Raw genomic sequence first — 15830 nt, forward strand, 5'->3', positions numbered from 1 at the left:
TCAAATTTCAGCGATAATACTGCACTAGTGCAAATTATCGATAATTTGCACTAGTGCCAAATTTTCGTCTAGGATTAATAAACATCATTTGGTTTTAATTTTATATTTTAAGAAAAGGAACAATTATTGAAAATGCAATTAGAATATACAACTTTACTGGAGGCCGACGATGGTGTTTCTATGCTGCTTCCACCACTTCTTATTGTTACTTCGCTACTGTCATTTCGCATTTTTTGTACAATTTCCTCGTGGTGTTCACAATTTATTTGGAGGTAACTCTTTATCGAGGCCTGATTTGAGTGTCCGGTAACCTTCATAATTTGATTTTCTGAAACCCCAACCTTGGCAAGCTGAGTAACTGCCGCAGCACGGTGCGAGTGATTTGTCACTTTTATTCTTTTCGTTTCAATTCCTATAGCTTCCGCTGCATCTCTTGTCCACTTTGAAATTTCATTTCGTCCTACTGGACAATTTTAAAAAAAACCTTTTGATGTTTCTTTCATCCATGATGGGTTTACAGTTAAGAAAAGACGATCGACCGTAATATGTTTTCCTCTTTTTTCTTTCAACATTTTAAAAAGCCTGCAAAATTATAATGATAGATTGTTTGATATCATGCTTTACATTAAATACCTTATTGGGCATTTATCAGGCTCGGTGGTGTTATTATTACTATTACTTGCGTGGAATTCTGCCCAAAACGTAAACTCATTTTGAAATATTTTTTCACGAACAAAACTGTTGTCAATAAGTTACCGTAGATACCAATTCAATGCCAATATGATGATCGTCAACTACGGTATAATTTAAAGAATAACAAATTTTAAACACAGAATTAAGTTTATTTTAAATTAAATTTTTCTCAGGAAATAGTCTGCCAAAATGCTCTCTCGTGCATGTCAAATTGTCTCATAATTTCTTCTTGTGCGCATTCGCGCACTTGAGAAAATTAAATTGTCGACAATTTGACATGCACTGGGGACATTAATATTGACTATTAATTTCAATAATAACTATCTTATCATTAAGTTGGACCTAATTACATATATATGCCAACTTTCATGAATATCAGTGGACTCGTTTTTGAGTTCATCCGGAACATACACACGGACATTGAATTTTTATATATTAAGATTACAGATACAAAATAGGTACTTTAACTGTTTATTATGAAAGTTGGTATTGCTTTTTTGCAACTAAATCAGTGATATTCAGTTTGATATTGCTACTAAGTTGTAATCTCAAATCAGATTCTACTTGTAACCGTTTCTGTATTTGTTTTTTGTATATACAAAAATAGAGAATGCCTTTTCACATAGGTATGTGGTTGAAAAAAAGCATTAAATGTTTCAGTGCTTCCACCACCACCATCAACAGTTTAATGTTAATTTTAGACATCACGGGAAGTTCCTCAAACTTAGCCGTTTTGCTATCGGAGAAAATGTGCTTTATATATAGGTTTCTATGCCCAATACCGATCCATGCGCTACCTTCGAACAATCGGTATACTAGCGAATCGATTCGAGCCTGTACAATATCTTTTTTGGTCCATTATTGGGGGTCATTGATTACCACTTCGAATGGGATGTGTGCAATGCATTTGGTCCCTTGGTTTGTCACTGGTTTTGAACTTTGGTAACTCTAATTTAAGTCCATATAACCGCAGTAGCTTCATAGATTAGCTTGTCTAGATGGTTGATCCAAGTAAGTGTTCATCCAGGATATTACTTCATTGGAAAGTGACTGTTAATTTACATCAAATTACCTTTCTTTTTTTTGTAAATAAAATTAGTTTTACAGGTGTTAATTGAAAGTTGCTCGTTATTATGCTCATTCTTACTTACTTACTATTACTTACATGTCATGGAAGGTTTAGTGAAACTAATTTTAAAAGCAAATTTTATTTCTGAATTTTCTATCTTATTTTGAATGAATTCATATAATTTTGTTTATTAATTTATATTTTTTTCGACTATAAATGTACAATTATCTAATTATAGGAATTATAGGAGTTGATTGAAAATTTTTCTAATTAATGAATGCGTGTGTGAGAACACTGAAACAATTGTCTCTGTCATAAATCAAATAATCACAAAAATAAGAACGATCTACGTAATATTGTTACGAAAATAATCTACAGACATATATTTTTAACGTTAATATCAGAGTTAACCGAATGTGGATGACGGGAAGAATATTTAATCAAAATTTAATTTTAGGATTTGCATGCTGTGCCAGATTTAAGTAACGAAGGTCAATAAACCATATTCATAATGTGAGGATTTTAAATTGTCAGTTTATTATATAATCGTTAGGTAGTTGATTTATTAGTAATAAATTTTACAGAGTTTTGGAAAAGTTAGTAGTTGTATGTTTCAAAACATTCCACAAATCAAACGCTCAATGAGAGAATTCTACATATCAGTGGTGTAGCTAGTAAAGGTGTAACATCACTCATTAAGTTGTGTGACTGTCACACAGATGGCGTTGCCATTGTCAAATCCATATGGCATACAGTACCAACTTTCAGAAGACTATGTGTAAAATTTCATCACTTTTCGATTAGTCATAAAAGTCACTTAAGTGGAACTTTTAAGTTGGAATTTCTGGAACCTTTGGTGAATACTAAATACACTGTTTATATCACCACTAAACCAACACTCACAATTACACTGTCTGACGGGTTATAGGAAATGATTTTTATTTTTCTGCACGTTCTATTGAAGATATAATATGCAGAGGGTACTATTTAAAAAAATTAGATTCTGTTACTTACAAAATTCGAAGCTCATACAGTAAAAAAAGACACCCAGTATGATTCTAGACTCGAAAATCACAAAAATTTAATAAACCTAAGATTTGTGTTGAAAATTCATTTTCAAAATGATGCTAGTTAACTTCATTTTTAATTTGCGAAATTTTCCAAATAAGATGATTTCTTAATAAAAATTCAAATAACCTTTAATATTTCATAGACTGTGCGGAATTCGAATAGGTCAGTCCAATGAAAGTTACCTTCGTTTTTATCACTAAATCAAAAAACGCAATTTCCAGAATTGATGTCGATACTGAAGAATTGGGACACCCTGTATAATGCAAAAGTCATTAAACTAAAAATTCCTTCAAATACAAAGAACTTTTGTAATTAAAGTTTTCTGATAACTCTTACTGGCTTGGAGAAAAGTAAACCTTATTTTTGACACCCTGTACACAACGAGCTGACTAATCACAATAAAATATCGACTTGTGCAAAAAAGTACTTTAATCCAAAAAAACCTGCCGTTCCCCTATGTATGAATAATTATGGTACTAACAATATAAATAAAAATGAACAATACGAAAATATTTTATTCCTAAATTTATAATACATTTGTTGATATCTTAGTTTTGTTTCGAGATAATATATACAAGGTGGTCTATACTTATGGACATTAATTGATATTAGGTTCAGAAATAGTAGCGCTGATTGATGTACACTTTTTTCAAACCGACTGAAAATTATTGGAATATGAGCTGCCCAAAACTAAGTGTAAACTCATTTTAATAGCAAGAAAATAATGTTGCTCAACAAAGTAAGTTGCTGCATTCGCTATGCTTTAGGCTCAATATTATAGATTCCCTCAGAAATGTTTCGGAATGTGTGTAAAATCGAAGGTTCGTTTGTGACTTCTGTTAAATATTCGTATAATTTCTATATAATGTATAGGGTGAATTATGTACTTTATTAATCTTAAGGGCGATTTGTGGAAAGGACAATAAATTTCAATTGGCTATAGTAGTGTTTATCCAGCTCAAATTGTTTGAATATTTTCAGGATATAGTATATTACTATCAAGCACTGGTATTAGCTGGTATTAGCTAAACTTACACATTCCAGGACTACCTTTGAAAAATCAATTTTGGGATTGAATACAGCATTCTTTTTAATATACAAAGTATAATGTGATGCTGCTATAGCTAGATCGAGTGTTATTGAATGGTCCAAGTTGTTCTGAGAAAGTAAGGAGACCGCTTTGACCGCCTTTCGACCAACAAGGAAAGAGGTCACGAGTAGAAAAATATTGAACACTCATCGTAGGAAAAGTATCAGAATGATTGCTGATAAATTGAGAATTCCTCAAACTCAAGGTTTTAAGAACGTTACAGAAAACTTAGTCATGAGGAAGATGTGCGCGAAGCTGGTGCCACGAATGTTGTCAGAGGAGCGAGAGGCCAACCAATAAACGATCTCCCAATATCTCTTTGGCCTCACCAAACTTTTTTCTATTCCCGAGAATAAAATCGACACTCAAGGGGAAGAGGTCACGAGTGAAAAAAATATTGAACACTCGTCGTAGAATGAGTATCAGAATGATTGCTGATAAATTGAGAATTCTCAGAAGTCGAAAGATCAAAAGGCCAACCGGAAAACGATCTGCCAGGATCTCCTTGGCCTCACAAAACTTTTTTCTATTCCCGAGAAAAAAATCGACGCTCAAGGGGAAGAGGTCACGAGTGAAAAAATTTTGAGCACTCGTCGTAGGATGAGTATCAGAATGATTGCTGATAAATTGAGAATTCTCAGTTGTCAGAAGATCAAAAGGCCAACCGGAAATCGATCTGCCAAGATCTCCTTGGCCTCACCAAACTTACACATTCCAGGACTACCTTTGAAAAATCAATTTTGGGATTGAATACAGCATTCTTTTTAATATACAAAGTATAATGTGATGCTGCTATAGCTAGATCGAGTGTTATTGAATGGTCCAAGTTGTTCTGAGAAAGTAAGGAGACCGCTTTGACCGCCTTTCGACCAACAAGGAAAGAGGTCACGAGTAGAAAAATATTGAACACTCATCGTAGGAAAAGTATCAGAATGATTGCTGATAAATTGAGAATTCCTCAAACTCAAGGTTTTAAGAACGTTACAGAAAACTTAGTCATGAGGAAGATGTGCGCGAAGCTGGTGCCACGAATGTTGTCAGAGGAGCGAGAGGCCAACCAATAAACGATCTCCCAATATCTCTTTGGCCTCACCAAACTTTTTTCTATTCCCGAGAATAAAATCGACACTCAAGGGGAAGAGGTCACGAGTGAAAAAAATATTGAACACTCGTCGTAGAATGAGTATCAGAATGATTGCTGATAAATTGAGAATTCTCAGTAGTCAGAAGATCAAAGGCCAACCGGAAAACGATCTGCCAGGATCTCCTTGGCCTCACAAAACTTTTTTCTATTCCCGAGAATAAAATCGACGCTCAAGGGGAAGAGGTCACGAGTGAAAAAACTATTGAACACTGGTCGTAGGATGAGTATCAGAATGATTGCTGATAAATTGAGAATTCTCAGAAGTCGAAAGATCAAAAGGCCAACCGGAAAACGATCTGCCAGGATCTCCTTGGCCTCACAAAACTTTTTTCTATTCCCGAGAAAAAAATCGACGCTCAAGGGGAAGAGGTCACGAGTGAAAAAATTTTGAGCACTCGTCGTAGGATGAGTATCAGAATGATTGCTGATAAATTGAGAATTCTCAGTTGTCAGAAGATCAAAAGGCCAACCGGAAATCGATCTGCCAAGATCTCCTTGGCCTCACCAAACTTTTTTCTATCCCCGAGAATAAAATCGAAGCTCAAGGGAAATGGGGAAAATGGTTCAAGAGTGAAAAAAATATTGAATACTCGTCGTAGGATGAGTATCAGACTGATTGCTCATAAATTGAGAATTCCTCAAACTCAAATTTTTGGGATCCTGACAGAAAACTTAGCCATAAGGAAGATGTGTACGAGGTTGGTGCCGCGAATGTTGTCAGAGGAGCGAAAGGCCAACCAATAAAAAAAAAAAGATGTGCGCAAAAGGACAACTGTAAGGCGATCTGTTAGGATCTCCTTAGCCCCACTAGACTCTTCTCTATTCCCGAAAATAAAATCGACGTTCAAAGGGAAGCATCATGGCTAGAGGTGGTCTAATAGGCCGAAGTCGCTTAGATAGTGTGTAGATACTAAAGTGTGCCATTTAAAAAATTCTAATGGTTTCTATTATTTTCATGAATACATGTTTAAAAAATTGAGTGCCCTATATATTTGAACAAATTACGTACTCAATTCATATATCGTTTAGCAAATTAGAAATAAGTGTACAAAAAGCATTATCCTCATTTTTTATATAGAAAATAATTTATACAATGTACCAACTTGTATATAAATACTGCTTTCATCAATGAGGCTATTTCAGAATTTATGAAATGCTATTACTGCCTGCCCCAGATGTACTGGCATCATTCAAATTTGATACAGTTTGGTCGGCTATATATTCTTCTGTAGAATCTGTATTCATTGTACTGTTAACATCTTCGGTTAAAGCGCCATTTCCATTTTCTTCCCCGCTAGAAAAAATTTTGTTATCACTATCATCTGAACTATTTTTAACAACGTTAATTTTGTTATTAATAGCCACATCTATATTAACTTCTGCACTCATTTTTGAATTTTCGAATATCAATTCATTATTAGATGACACTATTTGATTGGTACTGAAGATATTTTCCATCAATTCAGTATTTATATTTTCTTCTTCCACATCCATACATTTTACACTTAGTTCGATATCGACTTGTCTCTCTATTTCTTCTTTATTTTCTTTACTGAGTGAAGATAAACATTCTTTTATCCACGGTTCTTCAAATTCTTTAGATAAACTATCCGTAAAAACTTTTATTTTATTCAATGTAAATATAGATCTAATTTGCACGTTAACAATTTTATCATCGAATAAAGTTAAAAGTAACTCTAAGAATTCTCTATAGATTAGCGAAACTAGACCTGTCAAATACCAGTCGTCTATTATTTCCATATTTTCTTTTTCACATGCAAAAAGATCTTGGTTGTAGTGTTCTTTTAATGATGTTAACGTGTCGCCAGCGTATAAAAAAACTGTATCAGTTTTAAAATCATCTATGCTCTTGTTTAAAGATAAAATATCTTCAAAAGTTTTTTCCCCGAGTTTACTTTTCAACTTTTCCAACAAACATTGTAATTTCCATAAAAGTTTAGCTGTTGTACTTTCTTCTTTATACTGTTCCATGCTTTTCAAGTATTTTATCTCTTCATCCGAAATTACAGATGGGTTCAATAATTCGTTTATTCCAAATAAAGGTACGTATCTATACAGATATCTACTATCTTTTTTGAACATTTTAAAGTATGGTATTATCTGCTTATCAGTCCAAATCATTCCATACTGTTTAGCTAGTAAAGGTAGTATAATAGGGGCAGTTCTTCTGACAGCGAATACTGGATCTCCTAGTAAGCTGGCGAAGAATATTTTCACGTTTTCCGAAAAGTATTGTTTTGATGCGAAGCGCGCTATATGCATGAATGTCACTAACAATCCCTTCCTAGTACGCCAGTGAGATTGTGAATACACTATCAAAGTCCTCATGACGTTTTTAATAGATGGTAGAGACTTTGCGAAATCTACATCGTTTGGAAGATCATTTAGGTTTTCTAGAACGTTCGCTTTTACAGGTACCGACGTATCTAACTCTAAAATATCTATCACCAAAGGCATTACGTGTTCCATAAAAACTTGCTTAGATAACACAGTACTTAACTTCAATATGTGCTTAGCCAATTCTAACCTAACGTCGATACAAGTATCAACTACTAGAAGCGATATTTGCGGAATGATGCTTTGCACAACTACAGATTCAAAGTTGTTTTCATAATTATTCGGGTATTCATAGGATTTCTTCAAATTTTTGCAGTAAGGAATTAAGTTTTTAACTGCCATTATTCTCACTTCCTCTTCGGTGTTTTTCAACATTTTTTGAAAGATAGCTAATATTTTCCCTCTTAATTTTGGAAATGGTATTACTTCCTGAATTTCTGCTATGTTCTTGGCCACCACTTGCCGTATTTTCCAGGAATCGCTATCTAAAACAAAAAATAACAACATAAAAAAATCAATATAGTAAATATTCTTTTCCTTCAACAATCAAATGAATTGAATTTGCCTTGAGGTGAAATTTATTCTAGGTATATGATATACAGGGTGTCCTGCATAAGAATTGACACACAGCAGAGGCGTAAAGGGGAGCTCAAAATATGACGAATATGGCCTGAAGGCAGGACCCAAAATTTCGGAATAAATTATGTTTTTTATAACCCTTCAACTTTTTAATACCAAATTTGGTACACATTTTTTCCTAATCATTTTTACAAAACGTTAGTTGAAAATTGAATTACCTGCCAAACGTTCCAAAGTCTTGAAAATGAAGTCCTCTATTTCTATTTCTGTTAATCTATTACAGATAATAATTGCAGCTTTGATGGCATGAACTCTAACTGAGTCCTGAAACATAAATACTTTTTAGACCAGAATTTATCACTGGAAAATAGTTAAACAATGGACCGTAGGCGTAGGGTTTAGGAAGTTTAGTATGTTATTGGAACTATAATATAAAATTTACGCACAGGGTGTAGTTTTTGAACTGACCCTGCTCTTCTGCATTAGGCGACAAAATCAATACGTGAATTCTATCGACAAGTTCCACGGAAATTGATCACTGTTTCCGCGGAGACCGAATATAAGAACATTCTCATGAATGTTATTATTTGTTTTCTTCTCTATTTATATAATTTTGTGAACGAGTGTGTGAACAAAGGGAAGAATACATTTTTACCAGATTAGCAACGTACATAGGAATGTGTGGCGAGTTTTGTTTGAATATAAAACGCAATTGCAGTTTATGTTGGTGCATTTTTGTCAAATGTACGAGTTTTACGACACTAAGTTTCGAATCCTAGTCACCAATGGGATCATCCAAACGTGAAACTAGGCTAACATCAAACATTTCTCTATTTCCAGAGATGCGTTACTTCATTCTGTTGAAATCATATTATTGCTATACTATATTCCAAAGCATTAAATTGTGCTACCAAAATATTAGATCCAAAGATACTAAACTTCGCCATCTTACACAATAACTGGAGGACTTAGAAGTGATTTTCATGTAAAGCGGATGGTAATTCTGCTTCTTTACAACGGATGGGACGAGCATGTCCCATAGTCAAGTGGAAAGGATTTTTAAAGAATCAGGCTCTTAAACTGCTATTATTTTGTGCCACATGAAAGCGATCAGTGGTTCATTGATTTTTCTTAAATTATCCTGTTAAGGTTCTGATAAAGTTTTAATGAGCATTCCTGCATATGTTACATTACGAAAATTTAAAAGAGAGCGTTATAGCCAGCTATAATCGAGTTGTCTGGCAAGTATTATAGCGAAAAGACAGTTAATTTGTTTCGACCTTCTTGCCGAGCCTAATTCCTTTCATTAACTCAGTTATTGTTGTTTTAACTCAACGACAACCTACACCAAACAGGTTTGTTTGCGCACATCTTTCAATTTTATTGTTTTTCCATTATAATCACCCACGAAAATAAATTCAGCATATGTAACTGTTAGATTTGGTATCTTCGTGAAGAATATCATTTTGACGAGTTTGAACTAGAACGTTAGCTAGAGAGATCATGAACATGTAGTAGCGATGTTTGACTCTTTGCTTGGCTCTGTTTATTGTATCGTTAGATAAATTTTATAACAGCGAATGCTCGACATTCCTTGAATGGTTGTGAGCAGTTGTGAACAGTTTACCCAACAAAGTATTACGTTGTTATCGGATATACGCGATGTTGTTGGGTTGGAAGAGTCTTTGCTACTGAAACTGGAGTTTCTATGAGGGCTGCTACTTAAGTTTTCAGATAGACAAATAAAAAGAAATTTTTAACGTTGGCTTTATTGATTTTCAAAATATTCTTTATTGTGATAAATACAGTTCTGTATGAGTTTGAATCAATTGCCGAAGCAATCTTTCCATTGTGATTGAGGTAACTCCAAATCATGTGATTTGTACGCATCAACCGCCTATTTAAGCGTGAAAAAATAAGACCTCGCAATTTATTTTTGATTTTCTGAAATAAGAAGAAATGATTGGGTGTCAAACAAGAGCTGTACAGCGGATGATTCATCAACTCGATGTTTTGACTGTTCAAAAACGTCGAGAGAGAGAGAGAGAGAGAGAGAGAGAGAGAGAGAGAGAGAGAGAGAGAGAGAGAATGAAGAAAATAGAATGGAAAATCTTTACTTAAAATAATATCATTATTTTGCCGTTAGCATTTCTGGAATCTGGCCGCTTTATTTTAGAAACCTCTTCAACTTGTAGCCTTGGGTGTGGTAGCTATTTTTTGACGAATTTCAATTGAGCATATTATTTTTAAATTATTCACGTTTACTCAGCTTTCTGAGATGCGGTGCGGCCATGGAATTTTCCTCTACGTGATATCACTTTTATTGTAAACAGTTTTTTAACCACGGGTAAGCTCTTGTAGGATGTTTGACATATTACTCAATCTTGCTGCATCCTTGTTCTATTATTGTAAACCTCAAAATAAGAGGAGGAAAAAAAGTCTCTAACATTTACACATATACTGCAAAGTTTGCAAAAAAATAGTGGACAATATGCCTTTTGAAGATATTCTTGACCAAACCGTTACTTTTAGAGAATGTAAAGGTCTTTGGGGCTCTACTTTAGGGTTTTCTCTACCTCAAAACCTGCAATTTTGTATGTTGAAATGCCTATTTTCCGAGTAGAAAATATTATTAAATATTTTTTTTCAATTCTTACAATAGCTGTATTTACAGTTTCATTTTAACTTTAATATCTGTCACATGATTGTCCGAGTTGCCGGCAAAACATCTGAGTGTTTGTATGTAGATCGTCTCGCGCCAAAGTCGCTTCTCTTTTCCCGAGGTCGTCCTGTTTATTTTTCCATAAAAAATAGTGCCGCCCCCTTCGAAGTTTTCAGCCCATAATTCAATCAAACTTTACACCTGGATTCTAGTTAATTATTGCGCGTTATTCTCCTGTGAAGTAATGTGTGGTCATTATTAACCCCGAAGGTCGTAAAAAGCCAATATGAACCAAATTGAACCGACGCGAGGACAAGGTTGATACAAACAAAATTACATTCACAATAATGTTAAACATTTAAAAGTTAGTTGTTAGTTTAGGAATTTATGTAAACAAACAATGTGAATAATTGAACAAAGCGTGAATTGTTTACTACTAGTCTTAAATAATCAAAAACAGAGGGCATGAGAAAATATATAAACATATATATATATATATATATATATATATATATATATATATATATATATATATATATATATATGATAATCTTATAAAATAGTTGTATATAGTTGATAATGAGAGTAAAATTAAATTAGTTGAGTTTAGGATAGAGAATAAAGCAGCTAGTAGCAATGGAATTAAAGTGATTATGAATAGAATGAACTACTAATTTATGAAATAATTCATATTATATGAAAAGTTTTTCTTGATGAAATAACAACAATTTTCATTCTTCTACATTTGAAATTTTATTAAAAATTTAGTACCTTACCATATTATCATTTGCTATATTGTCAAATACTGATATGAACTCATTTTTGATACTTTCTTTGTCTAATAAAGGTATCAAATCAACTAGACCAATTGCAGCTGCTTTTCTAACAATTGGTGAATCGTCTTGAGACAGTAAACGGAAATTATGTCGAACATCTTCTTTTTTATCTTCTTTAACTTTCGAATATACGATCTGAAATGCGAGCAAGTTGTTATCAAACAAGTCACAATTAAACTAGATTCAACATTACATAACACATTTTTTTATTAAAGTATTTTGGATTGTTATTATTCTGCTAAATTTTTTATTCTTTATCTCGTTCAGCTCACGAGTTGATTTAATTATTCTCTGGTTGTGATAAATATGAAGGAGGTCCTTCTGCCACCAATAGTAAATAAAATTAATTGGATTACTATGAAAATAAAAGAAATCAGAATAAAAGGTGCCCATTGATAGATGCCATGTCTTCCAAATTATGCTTTATTAAAAATAGAAAGTTACGATAACAAACCGACAGGATTGAATAATTGCGTTTCCACGGTATCTATAGCGCAGCTCATTGGGCAAAACGCTTCAACCGGAATGCAAAGATATTTATTATATCAGATAAGTCCTTCAAGAACTTGGCTCTTAGAAAATGGACTCAAAGTTAGTAAGAGAATGTACAAAATCTTGGCAAACAACAAAGTTGATCTAATGTTGGTAGCGTGCACATCCGATTGCACGGCAATGAACAAGCTCTTCATGAAACAATAATATTTAATAGATTTTCCAGAAAGCTATCAAATCATAGTCGTAATTAAGAAGATTTCTTTTTTATTCTACAAACTGATCCCTAAAAGCCATTTCGATAAGCAAACATGAGCTCATTCGACACCGTCTGGTGATATGATAACTAATTCAACCATTAATTGTTATATGTTAAATGAATGCGGCACATTCTCCAAGTTTTTCCCCACTTCGGCGTTTAATAGATTCAATAATTCGTAATAGTATAGGCCTGTCAATATTTCGTCCTTCTCTATCTAGGTTTTGAAGTAGATGACATCAACCAAACCAATAACCAAACCAAACAACGCTGGCCATCATCTTGCCAGCCTATAGGACAGTCTTTGCCTCATTTGGTAAAGTCCATTATTACGACTGTTCTTTGGTCTCTGATGTGCACTGATGGATCCTTGCTTCGTCCATTCTCACGAAACGATACAGTAACAACCCCTTTGTATTTAATCAGCATCAAACGGTGCTCTCCCTCGTGGCTGCGCCTGTGGTGTGAGAGAGTAGACGTTGTACCCATCGTCCCAACAACTGTTTTATCGAAGGTATGACAATAAAAGATCGTGGATATTTGTCACATTATCATCCATGGTAGCCATTTTAGGGGTACTTGTACATGGCTCTTCAAAAACCGAAGAGCGACCATTTTATAACTCGTTAAACTAATTTTTTTGGCCGTTATCGTAGGAGAAAAGTAACCATATACAGCATTCAAAAGTTCTTTGATTTCACTGCATGATTTCTCTTACCAAAACAAGAATTGAATCGCCGACTAATATTTTCTAAAATCCGTAGATATTTCCGTTTCCACACTTCTTCAAAAATACACTACGAGTCAGATCTGGCTAAAATTTCGACAGTAGCCATTTATGAGATTGTACATTGTAGACTTGTTATTTTTCAATACTTACTGGAAAAAGTGCAACAGCTGAACATTTACTAGTGAACCAATCTTCGTTTGCCAAAGTCTCTAAAAGGGGAAGAAACAATGATTCTGTAAGTTCGCTGTTCAAATCCTTAGCTATACTCTTCAACGTTTCAAGTGATTTTTCTCGAACAACTGTTTCATCTGTGATACAGATCTTCCGCAGAAGATCAAGAACCGGTTGTGAATACTCGTATCCTCCAACTAATGGTATAAATTCTTTCAGTTGTTCTGAAAGGTTCAATAGAATTTCGTCATGAAAATCGATGTTTTCTTGAATGAACGGCAAAAGTTCTGTTCTTGTTATTTCCTGACCCAAGTGCTCGGCTAAGATACCCAGCTTCTTTGTCATATCGACTTGACCCTAAAATTTCAATTTTAAGAAAGTTAATTAATTTTGACAATAATCATAATATACGGTAAGAATAGTAAAGGAAAGATTCAACATTTATTAGCTATCTCAGGGTGCGTCGGAACCTTGGAGTTTCTGATTAATAATCACTAATTCTTAATTAACTTATATAATTTATTTAAATTAATCAGTTACTTTTCTATTTTTATTCGGTCTACTAGGACTATTTATTATAAACTAACTAAAATCCGCTAAACATGTTCGATTTTACAGCAAAAATTGCACTTCTAGAATTCGAGAAAGTGAACAAATGAATGAAAAACTTTCCTTAGAAATAAGTTCTAAAAAAATGTAAACAAATCGCCTCTATGATATAAAATATATTAAAATAAACCTCAAACGAATTCCGCTTTCGCCAAATTTAATCAATCATTATAACCGGACAGGGTCGGCTTCACGGCCCATGTAGGGGTTCGTAACTATATTTTGATTTAATTTATGTTCAAAGTTTGACCAGTTGATTTAGATAAAAATATTGCTTAAGCTCCAAGGTATTAATACATGAGTTATGGTATATATTTTTATATAATTTATATCCAAAGTAAACACCATCTACATGCACTTTCGTAACTAAAGCTTCCACAACTTAATTGCATGAAAATAGTCATGTTTTCGAAAAATGAATGGATTCCTCTATTTATCTCATTCTCCAAGTCGATCACGTAAAAGAATAACCCGATTTCAGAAATGGTAATATCAGTAGACTAGGCTAGACGTACCATGACTTCTGTTGTTGGTTGTATGATCTACACATAGCTATTCTAGCGAGCAGGAATATCATAAAATGTTTTATTACTTATTATTATTTAAGAATAAGTACGATTTTCACTATAATTTGACATTTCTAGCATTTCAAGCTCAATTCTTACTGGCTCTGTCCGGAAATCGTTAAGCACGTGTGGCTATCAACGATTAACAATATTTCCCATGAAGATAATCTAAAATGAAATTTACTGTAACTGAAGAACAGTGTTTTCCAGGACGTGTCTCATAACCAAGCGATATGAGCTTTCTTTTAAATTAGCCATGCTAGCGAAACACAGTTTTAAAAACAAGAGGATGTTTAAGTGGTCCAAAGTTTCGGTCAGGAAGGCCAAAGGTTTACATCGGTAAAGATTACAAATATGAAATCCGCTGTAAAGTCCACTCATTTTAATTTAAGAAGAAAATTCCTATCATTGATAAAATTTTAGCGTCTTATTTGGAAAACGGATGGCCACCAATCAGCAGAAATAGGCTTTCGCAAATTCTACATGAACTAAATTATTGTTGGGAAAAACAAATAAAAATAACTGTATATATTAAAAAGCAATAATAATATTTTATTAATTACGAAAAACCCATTGCAACGGCTATAATTGGAAGGATCTTCTTACTTTTGGGTAGATTCAGAGGTTGGTGTGAAAGTATTGAAATAGAGAGAGATATAAAGATATCCTTCAATTTTGGAAAGAAAAGGATTATCTAGGTAACCGCTTACATTTTAGTACGGTCAATTATGGGGAAAATATATTTATGTCCAGTTACTTATTTATCATTGACATATTTAAATATTCCAATTTTTGGACGTAAATTACTGTACAAAAAATTTTAGGGTTTTGAACTTATGATGAGCATTTTTAATTTTGAGTTTATCTTTTATGATAGTCTACAAAATTTATATATTGAAATTGAACTGGGTGTCGAATGACGTAAATATAATATTAGTACTTAACCAAAATTTATACACACCGCTACATTTTCTTCTCTTATTGCCTGATAAAAACTATCCTTAAATGTTTGTAAATCACTTAACAATACACTTTCGTCGCTCATTTTTTTCGTGTTTATTTTAATTCTACCTAAAATTTGTGGATATAGGAGATTAAACAGAAAATCTCGTGTGACTACGGAGATCTATTTGTAATATTTCAAGTATTTTCTTATCTATCTCCCATCAAATATTATCGTTATGATATATTGTTAGATAAATATTCTATGAATTTATCATTATTCATTGCGAAATGTCCCATTTTTTTCCAACTAGATAATTTGACATCGGTTATTTTATTCCTAGTTCAATTTTTTTGACATACACATATGTTTTTATGACACTTCCGCAGAGAGGACAGTTGTGTAGTACTTTTTGTAGAAAAATAGACAATTTAACGTTCTATAATATAGTAAGATCACCAAAGGATGATTATGATGATAAATTGAAGGATCATATTAAAACCTAGTACCTTCAATTGCCGATAAATCCTTACGCATGAAATTAAGACGGCGCGTGGT

The 15830-nt window shown here is 33.2% G+C and overlaps 1 protein-coding gene across 3 annotated transcripts; it reads right to left on the minus strand.

The window, feature by feature from the left end:
• Window positions 1-3328: 3328 nt before the first annotated feature.
• Window positions 3329-15475, minus strand: LOC130895720 (serine/threonine-protein phosphatase 2A 65 kDa regulatory subunit A beta isoform-like). 3 transcript variants are annotated; one of them, XR_009059490.1, is made up of 7 exons: window positions 15291-15471; window positions 13134-13511; window positions 11443-11637; window positions 8223-8328; window positions 4953-7910; window positions 4783-4886; window positions 3329-4643 (listed from the first exon to the last, which is right to left on the minus strand). XR_009059490.1 is itself a non-coding variant. In XM_057803222.1 (5 exons), exons 1-5 carry the CDS (start codon window positions 15372-15374, stop codon window positions 6214-6216), a joined length of 2460 nt encoding a protein of 819 aa, XP_057659205.1. In that variant the 5' UTR covers window positions 15375-15471; the 3' UTR covers window positions 3329-6213. The 3 variants fall into 3 exon arrangements, 1 of the variants encoding a protein (XP_057659205.1); XR_009059489.1 differs by having other exon boundaries at window positions 3329-3858; window positions 4624-7910; window positions 15291-15475; XM_057803222.1 differs by having other exon boundaries at window positions 3329-7910.
• Between the last annotated feature and the right edge of the window lie 355 nt (window positions 15476-15830).

This window comes from Diorhabda carinulata, chromosome 6 (assembly GCF_026250575.1).
Source record: "Diorhabda carinulata isolate Delta chromosome 6, icDioCari1.1, whole genome shotgun sequence".
NCBI classification, from domain to species: Eukaryota; Metazoa; Arthropoda; class Insecta; order Coleoptera; family Chrysomelidae; genus Diorhabda; species Diorhabda carinulata.